General features: G+C 42.7%; 1 protein-coding gene and 1 long non-coding RNA gene across 4 annotated transcripts in view; one reads left to right on the plus strand and one right to left on the minus strand.

Moving 5' to 3' along the window:
- Window positions 1–6,918, minus strand: part of LRRK2 (leucine rich repeat kinase 2) — a 71,572-nt gene extending 64,654 nt beyond the window's left edge. The window contains exons 1-3 of one of the 2 annotated variants that reach the window (XR_008822226.1): window positions 6,605–6,918; window positions 6,397–6,482; window positions 2,058–2,164 (exon numbers count right to left, since the gene is read on the minus strand). Coding sequence is in view for 1 of the 2 variants with exons in the window: in XM_056341391.1 (XP_056197366.1) it covers window positions 2,058–2,164; window positions 6,397–6,482; window positions 6,605–6,767 (356 nt within the window). In the remaining variant the exon portion in view is untranslated. The remainder of the gene's footprint in view (window positions 1–2,057; window positions 2,165–6,396; window positions 6,483–6,604) is intronic. The other variant, XM_056341391.1, reaches the window with a different exon arrangement.
- A 153-nt stretch (window positions 6,919–7,071) lies between these two features.
- The window catches only part of LOC130150427 (uncharacterized), a 65,237-nt gene continuing 54,858 nt past the window's right edge, over window positions 7,072–17,450 (plus strand). For both annotated transcript variants that reach the window (XR_008822228.1, XR_008822227.1), the window contains exon 1: window positions 7,072–7,199. This is a non-coding gene — a long non-coding RNA (uncharacterized LOC130150427). The remainder of the gene's footprint in view (window positions 7,200–17,450) is intronic.

The raw sequence follows: 17,450 nt of genomic DNA on the forward strand, positions 1-17,450 counted from the left end.
AACCTACTTTAATTTCCCAATTAAAGTGTTCTAGTCTTAAGCATTCCTAATGCATTTTATTGTGTGGGTGCAGGTGTGTGCACACATGCATACATGCATAGAAACTGTACATGAGGTAAAGATTCCTTCACCTCTTTGCTCCATAAGTAGCTGTGGCCCACCGAGTTATCAAATGCTCTGAAGCCATTAAACGTCTCTCCCTCATCTACCAATGACTCATGAGTTCTGCTGTGGAGAAGGAACTCTGCTTTGGGAAGCAGGCATTTTATAGAGTGTGATCTGTTTCAGGCAAGTGCTAATATATAAAGACAGGAGCTTGCTCAGTATACTGCAAGGTAAAATAGACACTAAAGCATGTCTAATACAAGGAGAAAATTCCCTACATATAACTTCATATTTCAAGTATAATTAAGAGTGAGGGTGTAAAATTTTCTAAACATTATCTACTGTATGAGAGTTTAATGTAAGAGATTACAGAACATCTCATGAAGTCTCTGACCTTGCAGAGAGGTTGCAAACACATTGAAGGAATTTCTTTCCTTTCTCCTCACACTGACAGTGACTATTTCTTTATCACACTGTCTGTCAAGAACACCTAAGTCAATACGAAAGTACTGTTTGTAAACACAACTAACATGGTTGAGTTGGCTCATGGTTGAGACACATGAAAAAAATGCTTTTTCTAGTTCAAGACTGCTGTTCTCCTAAAATAGTTACACAAATAAAATTGAAAATCTCTTGCAAAAAAAATAAAAAAATAAGACCACCTGTTCTCTACCATAACTGTTTCCTGCCTTGCTGCAAACTGCATGTATTCATTATGATACCGATACACTGCAGTACTACTGCAATCCCCCTACAAGGAACCCGAGATATAATTTAGCTGGCTTGCTCTGTCTTTGGCACTGACAGAAATGCCTGAGCCCACTCTCCCACTAAGAACAAGTTTCTCCACAGCAAGGAAAACTGTCAGCATACCAGACAGGGAAACACAGTTGGCTAAAATATTGGTAGTGGGAAGGAATTGTGGACAGTAATGTTATCATCAGATCTTCAGTGAAGATTGAGTTTGAAAAGGATGCTTCGTTCAACTGCAGACACTATGTGGGCTCTGAAGAGGCTATGGGAAAGACCCACCCAAAAGTGTAATTTTTCTGGAACCCAAGAATGAACAGCAGCATCTCTAGCTCACAGAATAACTCTCAATTATCAAGCCTTTAAGCTGCCAAAGAAATTGTAACTAGCTTGTACATCTTCAGTGCGCTTATTCCTTGCTAGTGAAAAGCAACCAAGATCACTTTCGCTTTCTGACAAAAACTTCACATACTTCTTTCAAGGGAGTTTACTTCCCTACTGACCATGTACTGTAACCACTGTAAAACCAACAAAACCTCCTCTTCTCCATTTACATTACTTTAGGCTTGTGGATGTAGTTCCTCACTTTTGGAAAGAACAGTCACACACACACAGACAAATTCAGGCAATACTGCATCTGTCTATTAAAATGGAAGACCTTGATAAGCACAGAAACTCAGCATCGTTGAGATTGGCAGGGACCTCTGGAGGTCTCCTACGTCAACTCCCTGCTCTAAGCTGGGGTTCAGGGCCATGTTCAGTCAGGTTCCGAATCTCTCTAAGGCCTGAGACTTTACAACTTCTCTGGGCAACTCGTTCCAGTGTTTGACCAACCTCACAATAAAAAAAAACAACAACAAACAAAACCCAACCATACAATGACACCACCACACCACCACCCCAGCAAACTTTTTAAGTGTAATTTCCTATATTTCAATTCATGCCCATTGCTTCTCACCCTGTCACTGGGCACCACTGACAAGAGCCTGGCTCAGCCTCTTTTACTTTCTCCACCAGGTATTTATATGCACAGATAAGATCCTTGCTTGTGTGAGCCCATTTTGAAGGCTGAATAAACCTACAAAAATCTTCCAACATTTAGAAGCTGATGTAATAACTTTATATAAATATATTTCATTGCATATATATGCTGCCATGATAACCAAGCATTCCTGAACACTCTCTGCATATAAAATACTTACTGGTGAACACCCAATACTTCCCAGTCCTTCCCAACATCCTTAGGAGCTATGCTCTGAAGAGTACTCGGACAGATTTCTATTAATTTACAAAGAAGTGACCAACCCATCTGTAAAACAAAAATACAGCTATTTTAGAACAGAGATTCTGTTTGGATCTTCAATGTTGTCTTCTAATATTCTTGGCTTTTGGAAAACATGTTCTGAAAAATTATCTAGTTAAATCAATATGGGAAAATTAATTAACACATGAGAAGACAAACAGCATAAAAATTTAAAAGATGGAGGTAAAACAGATATGCTAGTGATTCCAAATGCATTGCTTGTAGGAACACTTCACTCTCAGTATGCTTCAGCGCTGCTTGAGGATAAAGGAGACACAGTTGAAAGAGATGCTGACAGAGAAAAATACAACGTGATTCATAGTATGTCATCATGGGCCAGGGAAGACCATTGCACTATTAAAGGCAGTCCAGCTTTATTGAGGACCAGGTGTTTCCATGAGAATTTACCATTTAATAGAAAACTATAAGAAGCAAGGATAGGTTTTTAAAGGTGTCCAGTGTTTTAAATGAGGATGAGATACCTAAACAATACTATATATTTCATATTCTCACCATCAATCCTCAATACTGTGTGCTTTCAAAATGTAATGAAGGCAGTGAAAGTTTTGAGATCACAAGGAATGAATGATGAACTAAACCCAATGCATTTGTTCTTAATAACTACCTGCTCTATCCTATGCAAATTCTTTGACTATCAAACATCTCTAAGTAATGCCAAAACTGAAAAATATTCTTCTTCCATATTGGAGAAATCTGCTCTCTTTAAGAATGCCTGCAGGCTGATATGATTGAATGAACTTCAGTGAAGATGCAGTAAGCAAAATTTGTACAAAGGATTGACCGATGAGCAAGAAAACACTGCTGTATTGAAAGAGAAGTGAATTGTGAAATGTCAAAAGTCAAGATGAAGCAGATTTTACAAAAATGAATTAAAACGAGGTATATAAGTTCCCTTGGCCATACAGAAAAAATGAAAAAAACCATGGAAGTAGGCTTGTGCGCTTTAAGAACAGGGTCAAGACAGTAGATAATCTAACTATGGCTCAAAACCTGTATGTGTAACTGGGTAAGTTTTTGGCAGGAGAGTTATGTAAAGCAAAGGGGTCAAGACAGGGCAGCCACCAACAGGAAAGCAAATGGTTAAACTAAAAAAAGTTAAACTCCAAAGAGTTTAACTGCAAAGTTCATGGAAAGCGCATGATCTCTAACCCTACAGTCTTCAAGACTAGAAAGCAGAAATTGCAACTCTGGTAGCGTAAGGACATCTATAGGAACAGCACAGGCTTGAATCTAGACAGCTTTCATGAAAGCTTTGTTGAGCATGAAATTCTGCTTTTATCTTTCACCTACTTGCTTATATGGCATACACCCACACTATCTGCAGTAGTTCTGTTTCAATTTAGATTTGTGGAGCCAGATATTTTTAGCCAATTACAACCTTAATGTCTGCAGATTGAGCTTGACCACGGCCTAATTTCCACGCTCTTCTCTTGCTTGGATAGCAAGCTGGCTTGCTCTACATGAGACTGCAAACCAATTACTATGGACATTCAGGAACATTAGGCTGGTCTGTGTAACTGAGTCCTGACTAAACACAGGTGCAAAGAATAGTCTTAGCAACCACCAGTCCTCCCCAAGATGATATGTAATTACCTAATTTTCCATGATCCAAGCAAACCAGAGTTTACCAGTGACAGCGAATCAGGTATAAATTTCAAATCTGCACAGCAAAGATATTGTAGAGGTGACCATTAATTCATACACTGTGTATTGATTAGAAAAGATTTTAGTTTAAAAGTCCCAGTTCATGCCACCTAAGTGTTCTTGTAAAATTTAGAACCTGATGAAAATTAGCTTAATGACTTTTTTTTTAGATTGGTCTTTTCTGGATCTACAGTTCTTATAAATGTTTGTCAATACTTGGAGTCACCACAATGGAAACACCTGACTTGTTGACATGTGGTCTATTTCACAATATTAAAATCATGACCTGAGATAACAGAAAGCTTTTTATCTGTTTAATAATGACATAAGAAAATAAGGGTCCTTTAAATAACAGAAATCCTAAGGGTTACAGGGAAAGAAAAACAACCCAAACCAGCAAACAAAGACGTTCTTATAAACAATTCAACAGGTCCCTATATACAGAAACAGTTGGTTGCAGCACTGAAACTGTTATTTTTAATCAGACCCTTTTCATTTCTAGCATGCAATGAATTTATATTACATTAGGTCACACCTCTTATGTGAGACAATGAGGCTCTGCTGACTGCTCTTTACTCAAGTGTAAACATATTTTGCTCTAAAGTTTCTAAGCTGCTCCAATCATTGCCAGAGTTAACTGCAGAAAGAAACCACTGTATTTACTTAAAGACTTCTATTTTACTTTAAGGTACTACTGACTTTCCAGTCTAGTACTTTCCTACTTCTAAAGAAGTTTTCAGGGTTTATGCCTGTACTGGTACTTGCAATATCGATCTACCAAGCAAATGTACCCTGTACAAGCCAGTGGAATAGCAGCACAACATGATTCTTTGTTTACCAGTTAAGGAGGGGAAAGAAAGAAAATCCTCACTTCAGGTATGTCTCTTATTGTATTTATTCTCCTATGCGAGTCAATTTTATCACAATAGTAAAAGCAAAAGAGGTTGCTTAATCCATTTATTCAATGAAAACTCATTAGTAGTGTAGAGAGACCACACTGAAATCAGGACTACATTACTTCACCACTGCCATAAAGTGAGAATTCTGTATTCACAAAGACTGTAAAAAAAATGCAGTGAATGAAGCAAGAAGACAGAGCTCTACTAACATATTGTGGATGTTTGTAAATACCGTAATTTAATGTGAAGGAAGAGCAGCCTATGACATTTTATGAGGAACAGGATTAGAGCTTTGCCTTGACTATGAATTTTACAATTTAATACAACATAATAATGCAAAGTAGCTTGAAAACTTCTAAACTGAAACACTGTGTGACTGCAAATGTAGACAAAGACTAATACTAATTTTAAAATTCCATATAAAATAAGAGGCATTTTAACACAGTTAAAATGAAAATTAAACATTTGCTATCTTCCTTATGCACTTCTGAGAATCTTATGCTGTCATTTCAGACTTAATGGTTGTGGCTGGATTTCATGCTTTTTTACTTCATCACCTAATGTCTGAGCGGTGGTTTTGTAAGTTGTTATATACCTGATACGCTTTATCTTGAAAAAAATTGCCAATTCATCCTTCTATATTTCTTAATAGCTTGACAATTGAATAGCAAAATAAGTTAAAACTTCAGACTGTGCACAAATATTTAGTCCTCAAAGGAAACCCGAGATCACTGTTATTCCAGATGAATCATTACACAAGTACAATTCTATATTTTAATTTCATGCTTTTGCCCTCTATCCAAAGCCTACTAGAGGAAAAAAAACCACGTAAAATATACTATTATTTGAGAGGCGTTTGCGAAATAATTTCTGCTTTGCCTTCTAGTTGAACCGAAAAAAAAAAGATGCCCAAAATATTGTAAACATACAAATGAGCTTAACTAATAATAATAATAATGAAAAAGCAAGCTGCAGAGAAATCTGAAGCTCATAAACATCCTTCAAGCATAACGTAATCAGAAAGTTAATACATGCCTGCCAGGAAGGAGCTGTTTCATACAAGTCTGGCAGCTGTACCTGAAGTACAAATCAAATGGTGCAAGTGCCGCACCTGAGCTAAACGGGCCGATGCTGAGTTACAGGAGCTGCCAAGCAGAACCTTACACGGCAGAACCGACTCTTCGCTAACAGACTCACACACACGCACCCCTTAAAAAAACGGGACTAGTGCGACCCTCCTTCTAGGATAGGGCTGCATAGGTATGAATTCATATTACAGAATTCTGCTTCTACGATGCCTGTCTAACCGCGGCAAAATTCAATATTGACACATCGGAAATATACGAGATAATTTACCTGATTTATTACTGGTAATTTAGAAGCCCATGCCATAGAGTTTTCGCATCGCTGAATTTTTATTTCCTACTTCACCGCCTTCTGCCGTTTAAACAGAAACGCGACGAGCGGCGCCCGCAAAGCGCTGGGACAGCCGGGCCCTTTAAACGCCAGCGGATACAGCGCCCTTGCTCAGGCCAACGGCACTCCAGAGAGTGGCCCAGAGGAGGGCAAGCGAAAAAGAAAGCAACAAGCCGAGGGGTAACTTTTATTTCGGGAAAGAACGGCGGTGCTCAGTTCCTAAGGCGCCAAGGCCCCGGCCCCCCGCGCCGCCCTCACCTGCTGCACGCCCGCCGCTCCCGGGTACAGGTCCACCACCAGCAGCAAGGGCACATGCACGTTTTGGCCGCTGAAGAGCCGCGGAGCTGCGGGGGGACAGAGAGAGGCCACGTTATCCGCGGGCGGGGCGGGGCGGGGCAGGGCAGGGCTGGGCAGTGCGGCCGGGCCGCCCGCGCCTCACCGCCCCGCCGGGCCGCCCGCGCCTCACCGCTCTGCCGGGTCGCCAGCTCCAGCAGGTCGCTCAGGGTCTGCACCAGCGTCTCCAGCCGCTCCCTCTCCTGGACGTTCCGCAGCCGGACCACCAGCTTCCTCAGGGCTTGCTCCTCCCGCGCCGCCGCCGCCTCCCCCTCCCGAGGGCCGGCGCTGGCCATGGCCGACCCGCTGCCCTCCGCGGCGGGCACCTCACCCCGTGCGCCAGCCGCCGCGGGCGGCGGGGATGAGGACTAGGCGGCGCCGGCCCGTCCTGCCGCCGCGCTCGCAGGACGGCCGTCTGTCCGGCTGGCGTCACCCGCCTGCTCGGGCCGCCCTTCCCGTTGCCTCCCGCCCCTCCCGCCGCGCCGCTCCGGGGACGCGGCGGTGGCGGACCAGCCCCCGCGGGCGGGCGGGCGCACGGGCCCACTGACCCTAGGGGGCGCTCACGTCACTCGCTCAAAGGCCCGGCGGAGGGGCCAGGCACGCTGGCAGCTGGCCAGTTTCTGGTGATTGACAACACAGCTGTCCAATAGAGTCGCAGAGCTGGAGCCTCGGTTCCGCCCCGTCGTGCTCCCCTGCTATAAAGGGGTCTGGAGGCTGAGGCGGCTGAGGTATGGGGGTGAGTGTGTAGTGGGGGTGGTGTGGGAGTGTGTTGCTGTGTTTTTTTCGACGTTGTCAAGGAAGAAAGTAAAGGTGTATAGTGTACCATTAGTGAAGGGGGGAGAGAGAACTGTAGTCAGTGTGTGTTCTTAATGTGTAGCTCCCTGAGCAGCTGAGGTACCTCCTCACCTCATGTGGCATTTGGGGTGGTCAGCCTTTCCTCGTGTGGTGGGTTTGTGGGGGGTCAGGGAAGGTGAAGGGGGGATCTGAAGGCTGCTGTGTGGCAGCTGAGGTGAAGCTGTAGCTCACCCTGCCTAAGGGTGACATATGCTCTGCACTCCTGAGTGCTTTTGCCTTGTGGGTGCAGGTCTGTGGGTTTGTTTAAAAGAAACCTTTACTGCACTTGGAAGTCAAATTTCCTTCCAAGCCTTATAGTGAGAGGTTGCTCTTTGGAGATAAGAAGGTTCTCTTGCTCTGTGTGTGTCCTCACTTGTGGTTGGTGCAATTTTCCTGAGGTCTGGTAATATTTCTGGTATCTCTGTGGCTCGTCCAAGACAATGATGTATTGGTAGGAAGCTAGTAATCACTTCTTAAAATAATTCTCAATTAGAAAGATAATATCAGTAGAATATGTTACATAAAGGACTTGCATATACTTTTTAAATGTGTAGGTGTTAAGGGAGCTAACTCTTTACTTGAACTGCGCTTTAGTTATGCAAATATGTTTTGGAGGATTATGGTAGGTTATGGATTTACTTGAAGCTTTTGCTTAGATTGCAATGTCTGGTTGATAGACATGCATGATGTTCATTAAATAGTTGGCTTACAGGTCGCTAACTTCTCAAAATAAACTTTAAGAAACAATGTTTAGTAATGCCTCTGAAGCCATGTGGCCCTGGATAAACTGTTTGTGGTCTATTAGGTGTGTTAGTCTTAAGCTTGTATGTTGCTCTTGTCATCATTCAATGTTTCTTAAGTTTTTATGCACAAAGAAGCTATTGTCTTAGTATCCTAATTATAGTCTGTTAACTAGGACTGTGCTTGTTAAATGGTGAGCTAGTTTTCTCCCTCTCTGAAGCACGGGAAAACAAACATGACTATGAGATAGCTTTATGAAATAGTGACTCAGTTTGGCATGTGTGGAATGCATTACATCTGGACTAAAACAAAAATTAGCTGCATTAAATGGATTACTTTCACTCAAAAGTTATTTTTCCATTCTGCAGAAGCCATGATTCAGGCACAAAGAAAAAATTAAAAAATATTTTCTAGATTTAAAACATCATTGCTGGCTTCCTGCAGTTTTGACAAGATTCTTTTATCTTGCAAATGGTATGAATGCAAGTACAATATTTCAGTTTATATTAGTGATCAAGTTTCTGCAGTAACTTCAAAGCTGTAGCAATTGCTAGACTTAAGCAAAAGATTTTTAAAGGTCAATCTTTGTAGTTTATACAGATTGGAAATGCCAGTTGTAAATTAAAACTAGGGCCATTGATGAAGTCATATTAATGCAACTTTCAAATCCTGACCTTAAACTTGTGGCTGTTTTGTGCTCTTAGCAGCTGTACTGCTGCTCTGGACTTTCTTGTGTTGCGCTTTATATAAGAATGCGCAAGTACAAGTTATGTGTTACAGTTTCATTGAATGTAAATGGAAAAAAGCTGTGGATTTCTTTAAGGAAAATTGGGGGCCAGGCCTTTCTCCTGAAATATGTTGAGTTCTCTAGCTGCATGCTGGAATGCAGACCACTTGAGATGTGTGTAAGATAGTTGCTGTTTTGCTGCCTTTATAGCCTTTACTGTGTTAGTTCTTTTCTAGTCAACCGGCTCAAATAACTGTCAACTGCTTAGCAAGCTTAAGGCCAGGGTATTATAGACAAGTTGAAAGAAAGGAAAGGCTAGAGCTAAAATGTAACCTGGATTTATACTTTAAAAGGTTTCCTTTCAGTCTTTTAAGTGATCTCAACTGTAATTTTTTCAGTGTGTCCTAGTTAAGCATTGAAGGTTTTTGTTGTAGCTCCATGTCCCTTGTTCCTCCTTAAATTCCAGATGACTTTCACTTCCAGGCACTTATGTTCCCTTGAGGCTTCATTTTCATGTTTTTTATAAAATCTGCCAGACTTCTGTAGCAGCTGGCTTGTTCTTGAGGCTGAGTGCTTTGAATGTAAAAGAGTTATTACCTGCTCCTCCTTTTTTTTTTTTTTTTTATTAGTAACTAATAACCCAGTTTGGATTGGATTGTATTTATCCTTTTAGACTCAGATGGGACTACTAATGCTCTAGTACAGGAGTCCTCAAACTTTTTAAGCAGGGGGCCGGCGCATGGATGAAGGGGCAGGCAGTCATCTGCAGCTGCTTGGTTTCCAGCCCCCCCCAACGCCTGGCGGGGGGGTTCTGTAAATATGGGGGGGCAGATTGAGGACCCTGGGGGGCTGTATCCGGCCCATGGGCTGTAGTTTGAGGACCCCTGCTCTAGTATAGAACCTCTGGTGTGTGAACATCTAGACATATATAAAGACATGACATGTTAATGTAGCAGAGATTAATAAATTGTTCTGTCTGGTCACGTATAAAAACAGATGTCTACCTCCATCCTTTGCATTCATGTATCACAACTGGAAAACTGCATGACATCAGATATCCCGGGAGTTATGATACACTTGTTCAAATGAACTGGGTCTTTACTGTTGGTGGCGGCATTATCAATGGGATTCCTACTGTTTAAGGCTATATTTACTACTTCAAGATTCCTCAGTTGATTTTTTTTTTTTTATTATTTTGGCTGGTAGTCAATACCAAGATGGCATCTTATCCTTTGTTTTTCACATGGATGACAGGTGTCCCTGTAGAAGGTACAAGAGACAGGGAAAGCAAATTATACTAATGTATGAACTTAGTACTGTGAACAAAACCCCATGATCAGTTGTATTAGTTTTGCATGGCAAGGTTTTGGTCGCAGGGGGGGTTGCAGGGCTGGCTTCTGTGAGAAGCTGCTGGAAGCTTCCCCTGTGTCTGACAGAGCCAATGCCAGCCAGCTCCAAGATGGACCTGCTGCTGGGCAAGGCTGTGAGCCCATCAGTGACTCTGGGATGTCATATTTAAGAAGGGGGGGAAAAATCTGCACACTAGCAACTGCAGCTGGAGAGAGGAGTTGAGAGTATGTGAGAGAGACGGCTCTGCACACACCCAGATCAGTGCAGAAGAAGGGGAGGAGGTGTTCTAGGCACTGGAGTAGAGATTCCCCTTCAGGCTGTGCTGCCCTGAAGCCCATGGTGGGACAGGCTGTCTCCCTGTAGCCCATGGAGGTCCACCGTGGAGCAGACATCCCCCTGCAGCCCATGGAGGACCCTCCACCAGAGCAGGTGGATTGCCCAAAGGAGGCTGTGACCCTGTGGGAAGCCTGTGCTGGAGCATGCTCTTGGCAGGATTTGTGGCCTTGTGGAGAGACAGAAGCCCATGCTGGAGTAGGTTTGCTGACAGGACTTAGGACTCTGTGGGGGACCCATGCTGGAGCAGTTAGTTAAGAACTGCAGCCTGTGATAAGGACTTACGTTGGTCAAGTTAATGGAGACTGTCTCCTGTGGGAGGGACCCCATGCTGGAGCAGGGAAGACTGTGAGGAGTCCTTCCCCTGAGGAGGAAGGAGTGGCAGAAACAAGGCATGATGAACTGACCCTAACCCCCCTTCCCTGTCCTCCTGCACTGCTCAGGGGGAGGAGGTAGAGAAAATAAGGAGTGAAGTTGAGCCCAGGAAGAAGGGAGGGGTGGTGAGAGGGTGTGTTAAGATTTTGGGGTTTTTCCTCATTACCCTACTCTGATTAGATTGGCAATAAGTTCAGTTAATTTCCCTGAGTAGAGTCTCTAGCCTGTGATGAGTGACTTGAGTGTTCTTATATCAACCCATAAGAGGGCAGTGATGGAGTAGCTTTGGCGAGTAACTGGTGTTCAGCCAGGGTCAACCCACACAGATACACAACGGAAGATTTCAGGTATCTTCTAACCATCTCAACTAAATGTTGGGTAGCTGCAGTCGCTCTGCCTGTTCCATCCTATTGTGTACAGCTGGTGTGCTGACCTGGATCATTTGTAGATTCTTCAGTAAATAATTTTTAGTAATTGTAGATTCCTGAGCTGACAGCTTGGGGCCTGGATTAATGCCTCCCGCCCTTCCCATTTGTGTTGGTAAAGAACAAAAAATACTGTGCTAGTGTTTCTGAGGTGGCTGAATTAAGGAACCAGCTTGAAATCTAAGCATTTCAAGCCCAACATTTGCAACATTGTTCCCAAGCTTTGTTCATTTGCAGGTGGTAGACCCCTGGAGGACTGGTTGAAGGGGATGACAGCTTCTTCTAAGTCTTCATGAGTCTGGTAGAGTTTGTCAAAAGTCTTCTTCAGTGTGTTAATTAGTTAGACTAGAGAGAATGAAAAGAACAAGATGGTCCCGGTAAGCCTCTATATTGTACGGTTTTCCTGGGAAAATCTGGTGAAGATATAAATAATATCTACAGAAGTAATTAGGGGTTATAGACTTGAGCAGTCTTGTCTTGATGACTGGCAGAAAGGCTGAACTCTGATAGTAAAGTGTAGTTGTTTGGATGGCTTTTTTTTATCAGAGCATGGGAAAAGTGGCAAAGGACTTTACCTCTGGATCACCTCTCTAATGTTTTCCTGTTTGGGAAGTTTCTTATATTTCTGCACTCTTTCTAATGCCTCATCAGTGAGTGTGGATGGCTTGTCCTGCCTAACCATGAAGACCACAACCAAGGGCCACCTCATCTTCAGCTGGTTTAAACAGCTTGTTCTCTTCCTTTCGGCTGGGGCTGAGTGTGTTTCTTCCACTTCTGCCCTCTACCAGCCATAGCTTGCCGTGTTTTATGCACTGTTTGAAAAGAGTGTGTCTCCACAACACAAGCCCAGGTCTCTCTTGGCTGGGTGGTGTCTGCAGTTTTTAGTGTTATATCCTCCTCTCCCTGGAAATACTCTGAGTAACCATTTGCCCTAGGCTCCATAGCTATTAACAGACACCTCTGACAGACGTGGTTCTTCAGCCAGTTGTTACTGCTAGGGTCTTCTCAAAGTGCTTTATTCCACAGTCCTAGCTTTCAAACTGGTCCACCTCTTAAACTTCTTGAAATTTGGAAATATAACTTGGCTGGAGGTCTTCTGTTACATTATTCAGTTGATCCCATTATGGCCTTTAGTAACTAGCACTTTTAGGGTTGTTGTTTTGGTAATGTTTATCTCTTCACTAATTCCAATGACTATCCGTAATCAGTTAGTCTATTTCTTTGCACCCCTCCACTGCCATTTCTCAGGGTGATGTTATCCTGTGTGTATGAAATGAAGTGTAATCTACGTACTTGTAGATTGAAAGTGAGCTTATGAGGTGGGTAACTCCAAAGTTGCAGCCCTTTGAGCTGTTGTAAAGTAAACTGTTTTCTGTAAAGGCTGGGAAGTATAACCATCCTTTAACAGCACTTCTGATGTTGATATTCAGACTTCAAAGGTGTGGACCTTCCATTGGCTTGTTATACACTCCTTGGGGTTGTGAAGATATATACAATTGTGAGCTTTGCAGAGGTTTTAATAGAGCTCATTCTGATATTGGAAAGCTGAGACTTCAGTTTTGTCAGTAGTTCTGGTCTGACAGTTGCTACTCACAGATCAATCTGTAGATATATATGTTTGGGTGGTTTTTTTTTTTTAAGTTGGCTGGATGCTCATACTGGGAATGTTGGCCACCAGTCAATAACTGCAGTTCTTGATGTGTAGGCTTTATGGATGGGTTTGATGGAAGATTTCATGACACTTCTCCCTCTGGGTTTGTGAACCAGTGTTTTCACAGGACATTTGAGGGGTGTTCCTCATATCTCTTCCCGTGAGTCACTTTTCAGGACCAGAGTGCCAGCAAAGGCTACGGTGGTGGGTCTGTTTCATCCATGGTGGAATCCACTGCTAATGGCCTCTAACTGGTGGAGTAGCAAGTCTATGGTGATGCTGGATCTTTATTTAAATTCCGGTCTTAATAGTAATTGACTTGATGAACAACTTTGATTACAGGTGAGGAGTAACAGTTTTGTCTGCATGCAGGATGAGTTCAATTAATTAGCAACCAGCCTCTTTTTGCTGAAGAACACAGAGGATGTGAAACAGTTTATGGCTTCACCAAACTAATGAATGCTACCCCCAGGGGGTTATGCTGCTTTTTGGTGTATTGAATTATGAATGGATGTGCTTTTCAGTTCTGGGAATAGTCATCTGCAGTTATGTAGCCTCTGACTTTAATAGCATTCTTACCCAATGTAGTAACCAGTCAGGTACAATCTATGTTCAGTTGAGCTGATAGATGCAGAAGGGAAAAAGGTATAGCATTCGGGGGAAGACAGGTATGCATGCACACATGTGGTCACTCTTACACCAGCCTGAGGAGCTTGGCTGGCTGGGACAAAGGATCCTGGATGAGTTGGGGCTTCCTGAAGCTGGTAGATGCCCTGCAGTTTCAGCAAGACTAATTCTGCTGGCCTCTGCCATTTTATAGCTTCTGGGCTTGACAGGCTGAGTCCCTCCTGGAAGCTGACAGGATTGTCAGGCTAAGTTCTCTGGGACAGCCATGCTTATACCACAGCCATGCTCAGCAAATCTGTCTCAGGCTGTGGGACTGCATTTCCCAACTGGTGGGTTGAAACCCCACTCTTTCTGTTCTGACTCACCACAGCTTTCACTGTAGTTGGTGACCTCATCTATCTCTTTGGACTGATTGCCTCTGGTTCTGGGACTCGGGATGAGGATGGGAGTAATCACAGTGATAGTGCATCTGCTGAGAGCTTGTTCACATGGCATCCAGGCATGTCAGGCAGATTCACCTCTTCTTGGCAGTGCATAGCTGTGGCTGAAAGGCTAATACTTTGGGATTTGAAATGGGACCATATAACAGGATGCCTTAGGTGCAGCTGGCCAGTGGTGAGAAGAGTTTAACCACTGCAGATGCAAGTCCTTCAAAAATATAACAGAAAAAAAACACAAGATATTTATCTTCTCTTTGGATAGGTGATTTCATGTAAGCAAGAAGTCATTTCCCTTTTCATTTTGTAGATGAAGTCAGAACTGAAACAGAGAAGACTAGATGAGTAGAGAGATTTTTTTTTTTTTTTTTGCATGTGAGCTTGAATTCCATTTTTCTTGTAAAATGGACTCTCATGGACCAAACTGTAATTGTTCAGGTTAGGGCTGTACTCCTGGACTGTTTAGGTCTAAGATGTTATGTTATAACACAGGGAAGTACTCCTCTGGTTTCTGTTTCTTCCTCATTCTGTGTGTGACAGGAAAAGAAAAAAAAGCCCTGACTACTCAGCCGCTAAGTGAGGCTCAAGAAGTGTCAGCCTACTTCTGGTAAGTCTTGTCTCTCTGCAGGGCCTGTCCTATATTCCTCTGGTCCTGTTCTTTGGCCATGACTTCAACCTGCATGCCATGCCATGCCAGGTCTTACCCGTATCTTCTGAGAACCTGCTGCTATGCTCCTGGCCAGTGCAGCTTGTTAACACTTAGTGAAACATTTCTGCCTCCTGTGTTGAACAGAGGCATACCATAAACACATGTAAAGTAGTTGATTTTAGCCATTTTTAGCCTCTCTTTGTTACTACCCCTTCTCAGTCTTTAGAAAGAGGACTGTGGGGAACAGGAATACCAGCTTGGTGTAACTTTTCTGCCACTGTGTGGTGGTGGTTGCAACATCTTGATTTTTGTCATGTAGCTTCCCAGGTGTTATGGCCTGTGCAGACAGAGCATTGTGTAGCCTGTACAGTATGTATTAGTGTTTGTTGTAGTTTGAATATTCAATAAACCTCCTTGCAACTACTCAAAGATTTTGTGATTTCCTGGATCTTATATTTCATAGGTGTGAGCAGAAGCAATGATAGCTGTGTATCCTAAGTCTTGAGAGACAGAGTTAATAACAGAAGAAAATTGAGAGGCATCTTGCAGAAACTATAAAAGGGAGAGTCAGTAGAGAGTATACCAGGAAAACATAACATCCAAAGCAGGCTGAAAGAAAATGGCATCACATAAAACAATTCCCCTAAAACGGAAATTGTTAGTCTGGTGTGGAATATAATGGTGTGTTTCCCCCATCAGGCTGATAAAGCTTGCAGAAATGGAACCACAAACACAGCACATGAACTCTGGGCAAAGACAAGTGAAGCTAGCTTTCATTTGAGTGTGAAATCATACTTAAGTATAGACTTTCAAGAAGACTAATCTAAAATTTTTTTCTTGAAAAAATGTTCAGTGTACTCTGATACTTTACAGCTAGGGATACCTGCAGTTGAAATGCTTTGCCACTTGATGCTTTGGTATTGTGTTACAGTTTGTGTGATACAGTTGGTGTGAGGGTAACTTCCTTCAAGCAATTATTCCAGTGTTTTTTGTTACTCTTAACACTTTCTTGCCTCACTTTTTGTGACCTGAATCCTATGCAGTATTGAAATAGACTAAGATCTGGTTGCTTTTTTTTTTTCTATTTTTTCAACACTTTATTCGGGTGTATGCAAATGACAAGGTTTCGGTCTTTGTTGCTCAGGAAATACTAGTGTCCTTAATTAGCTCAGCTTCTTCCCAGGAAAACAACTAACCGGTTTTGGACAGCCATGTAGAATATTCTTGTAAGTGATTTCAAATTTGTGCATCAGTCATGAATCTGCAGAGGTCTACTTGGGTCACTGGCTACATGGAGGGACATGAAGTTGTGGTTCTTGCGGAAGGCTTCTTGTTGCTCTTTCATCTGGGTTATGTCACTAATGTTTTGCTTTTTTTGTGGGCAAATGTGTGGTGCCTGGCCACAGTGATGTGTTAGGAAGGTATGGTGAGACTTGAGGCACTCCATGATCCTTTTGGAGGACTGGAGCGTGCTGTAGTGTGGCTGCATCTCTGGTGTGGTTGCATGCAAAGTGGTTGTTGGGTCTGTGACCTCTGTGCATCATCTCATCCTCAGAGCTGCTTCCTTGCACAAGGGGCTGCTGAATGTGCCCCAAGGAGGCACTCTGGGGACCTGGTGTGCACCTTGCAATGACCCAACAGAGATACCCAAGGAACTGGAGATGACTCCCCCTGAAGAGGACAATGTATTTCCTAAGGGCAGTCTGATATCTAAGTAATAATGTAAACATGTAAATTGAAGCTAAAATAGTGCCCAGAATAATTTGTGCATGTTGTTCACTGAGTCAGTGCAGTCTGGGGTGTGGCTTAGGCATTGATGATGGCAGTGTCATAAGTAGTAACATAGCATCTGCCTTAGCAAAGCAGCAAGGAAATTTCTTAGCACGATGGTATGTTTATTGGACTCATACTTTTGGGCAGAGTCTTGACAGAGTGGTTAAAGTACAGAGCAAAAAACACTCCATGAGTGCTAACAAAGATAAAGTTATGCAAAGACTCTTGCAATCAATCTTGAATCTACTAAGCAAAATGTATATATTCTTCCAGATAGTAATAGTATTCACTGTTACCTCCTTGGGAACACTGCACAATTATTTTCGTTGCATAAGTTTGTGTACCTACCTACACAGTGACTCAGAAGTGCTCTGATTCTTTTTCTGATCTCCTGTCACTTTTTCCAACTGTGTGGCCTGTGCTGTTGCCACACAACATCTCCTGCAGGACACTCTCCTGTTTCTTTGCACGTGACCTATTTTCATTTGCTTAAGCACAGCCATTACTCTAGCCCTACAATGAAAAGCAAGATATGTGATATGTCTGAAAAGGAAATACTGGCTTCGTAATATCCTAGTAGGGCTGTAGAACTCATTGACTTACAGTACAAATGTGTAGCAGAGTTAAAGGAGCACAGGTTATTCCTCAGAATCCCCAGAGCTAAAGTGGTTAAGCTGCTTTTGGAGTCTAAAGATTTGTGCTTTGTGGAATAGATTCTAAATCAGTTTTTCCTAAGTCTCGCTCAAGTGTTTTACTCTTTTCTCTGAAGCATTTCTTGTGTGCCACAGGCTGTAACTCCAGATCAGTCAGTCTTCTGACTTGATGTAACAATTTCCACGGCCTCATCGTCCAATGTATAATGAATATCACTATAGTTTCTTGGAATTGATGTAATGTCATGCATGAATGAAGGATGCATTGAACCATATAGAAACTTCTTAAGTGAGTGCAATGATAGATTTGAGTCTACTGTAATTGAATGTTGTTTTAACTCCATGTAGTAGTCAGTTGAGATAGGAATTCAGAACACATGCAAGAAGTTCAGCAGTGCTGCCTG

The sequence above is a fragment of the Falco biarmicus genome, chromosome 5 (assembly GCF_023638135.1).
Source record: "Falco biarmicus isolate bFalBia1 chromosome 5, bFalBia1.pri, whole genome shotgun sequence".
In the NCBI taxonomy this organism is placed as follows: domain Eukaryota; kingdom Metazoa; phylum Chordata; class Aves; order Falconiformes; family Falconidae; genus Falco; species Falco biarmicus.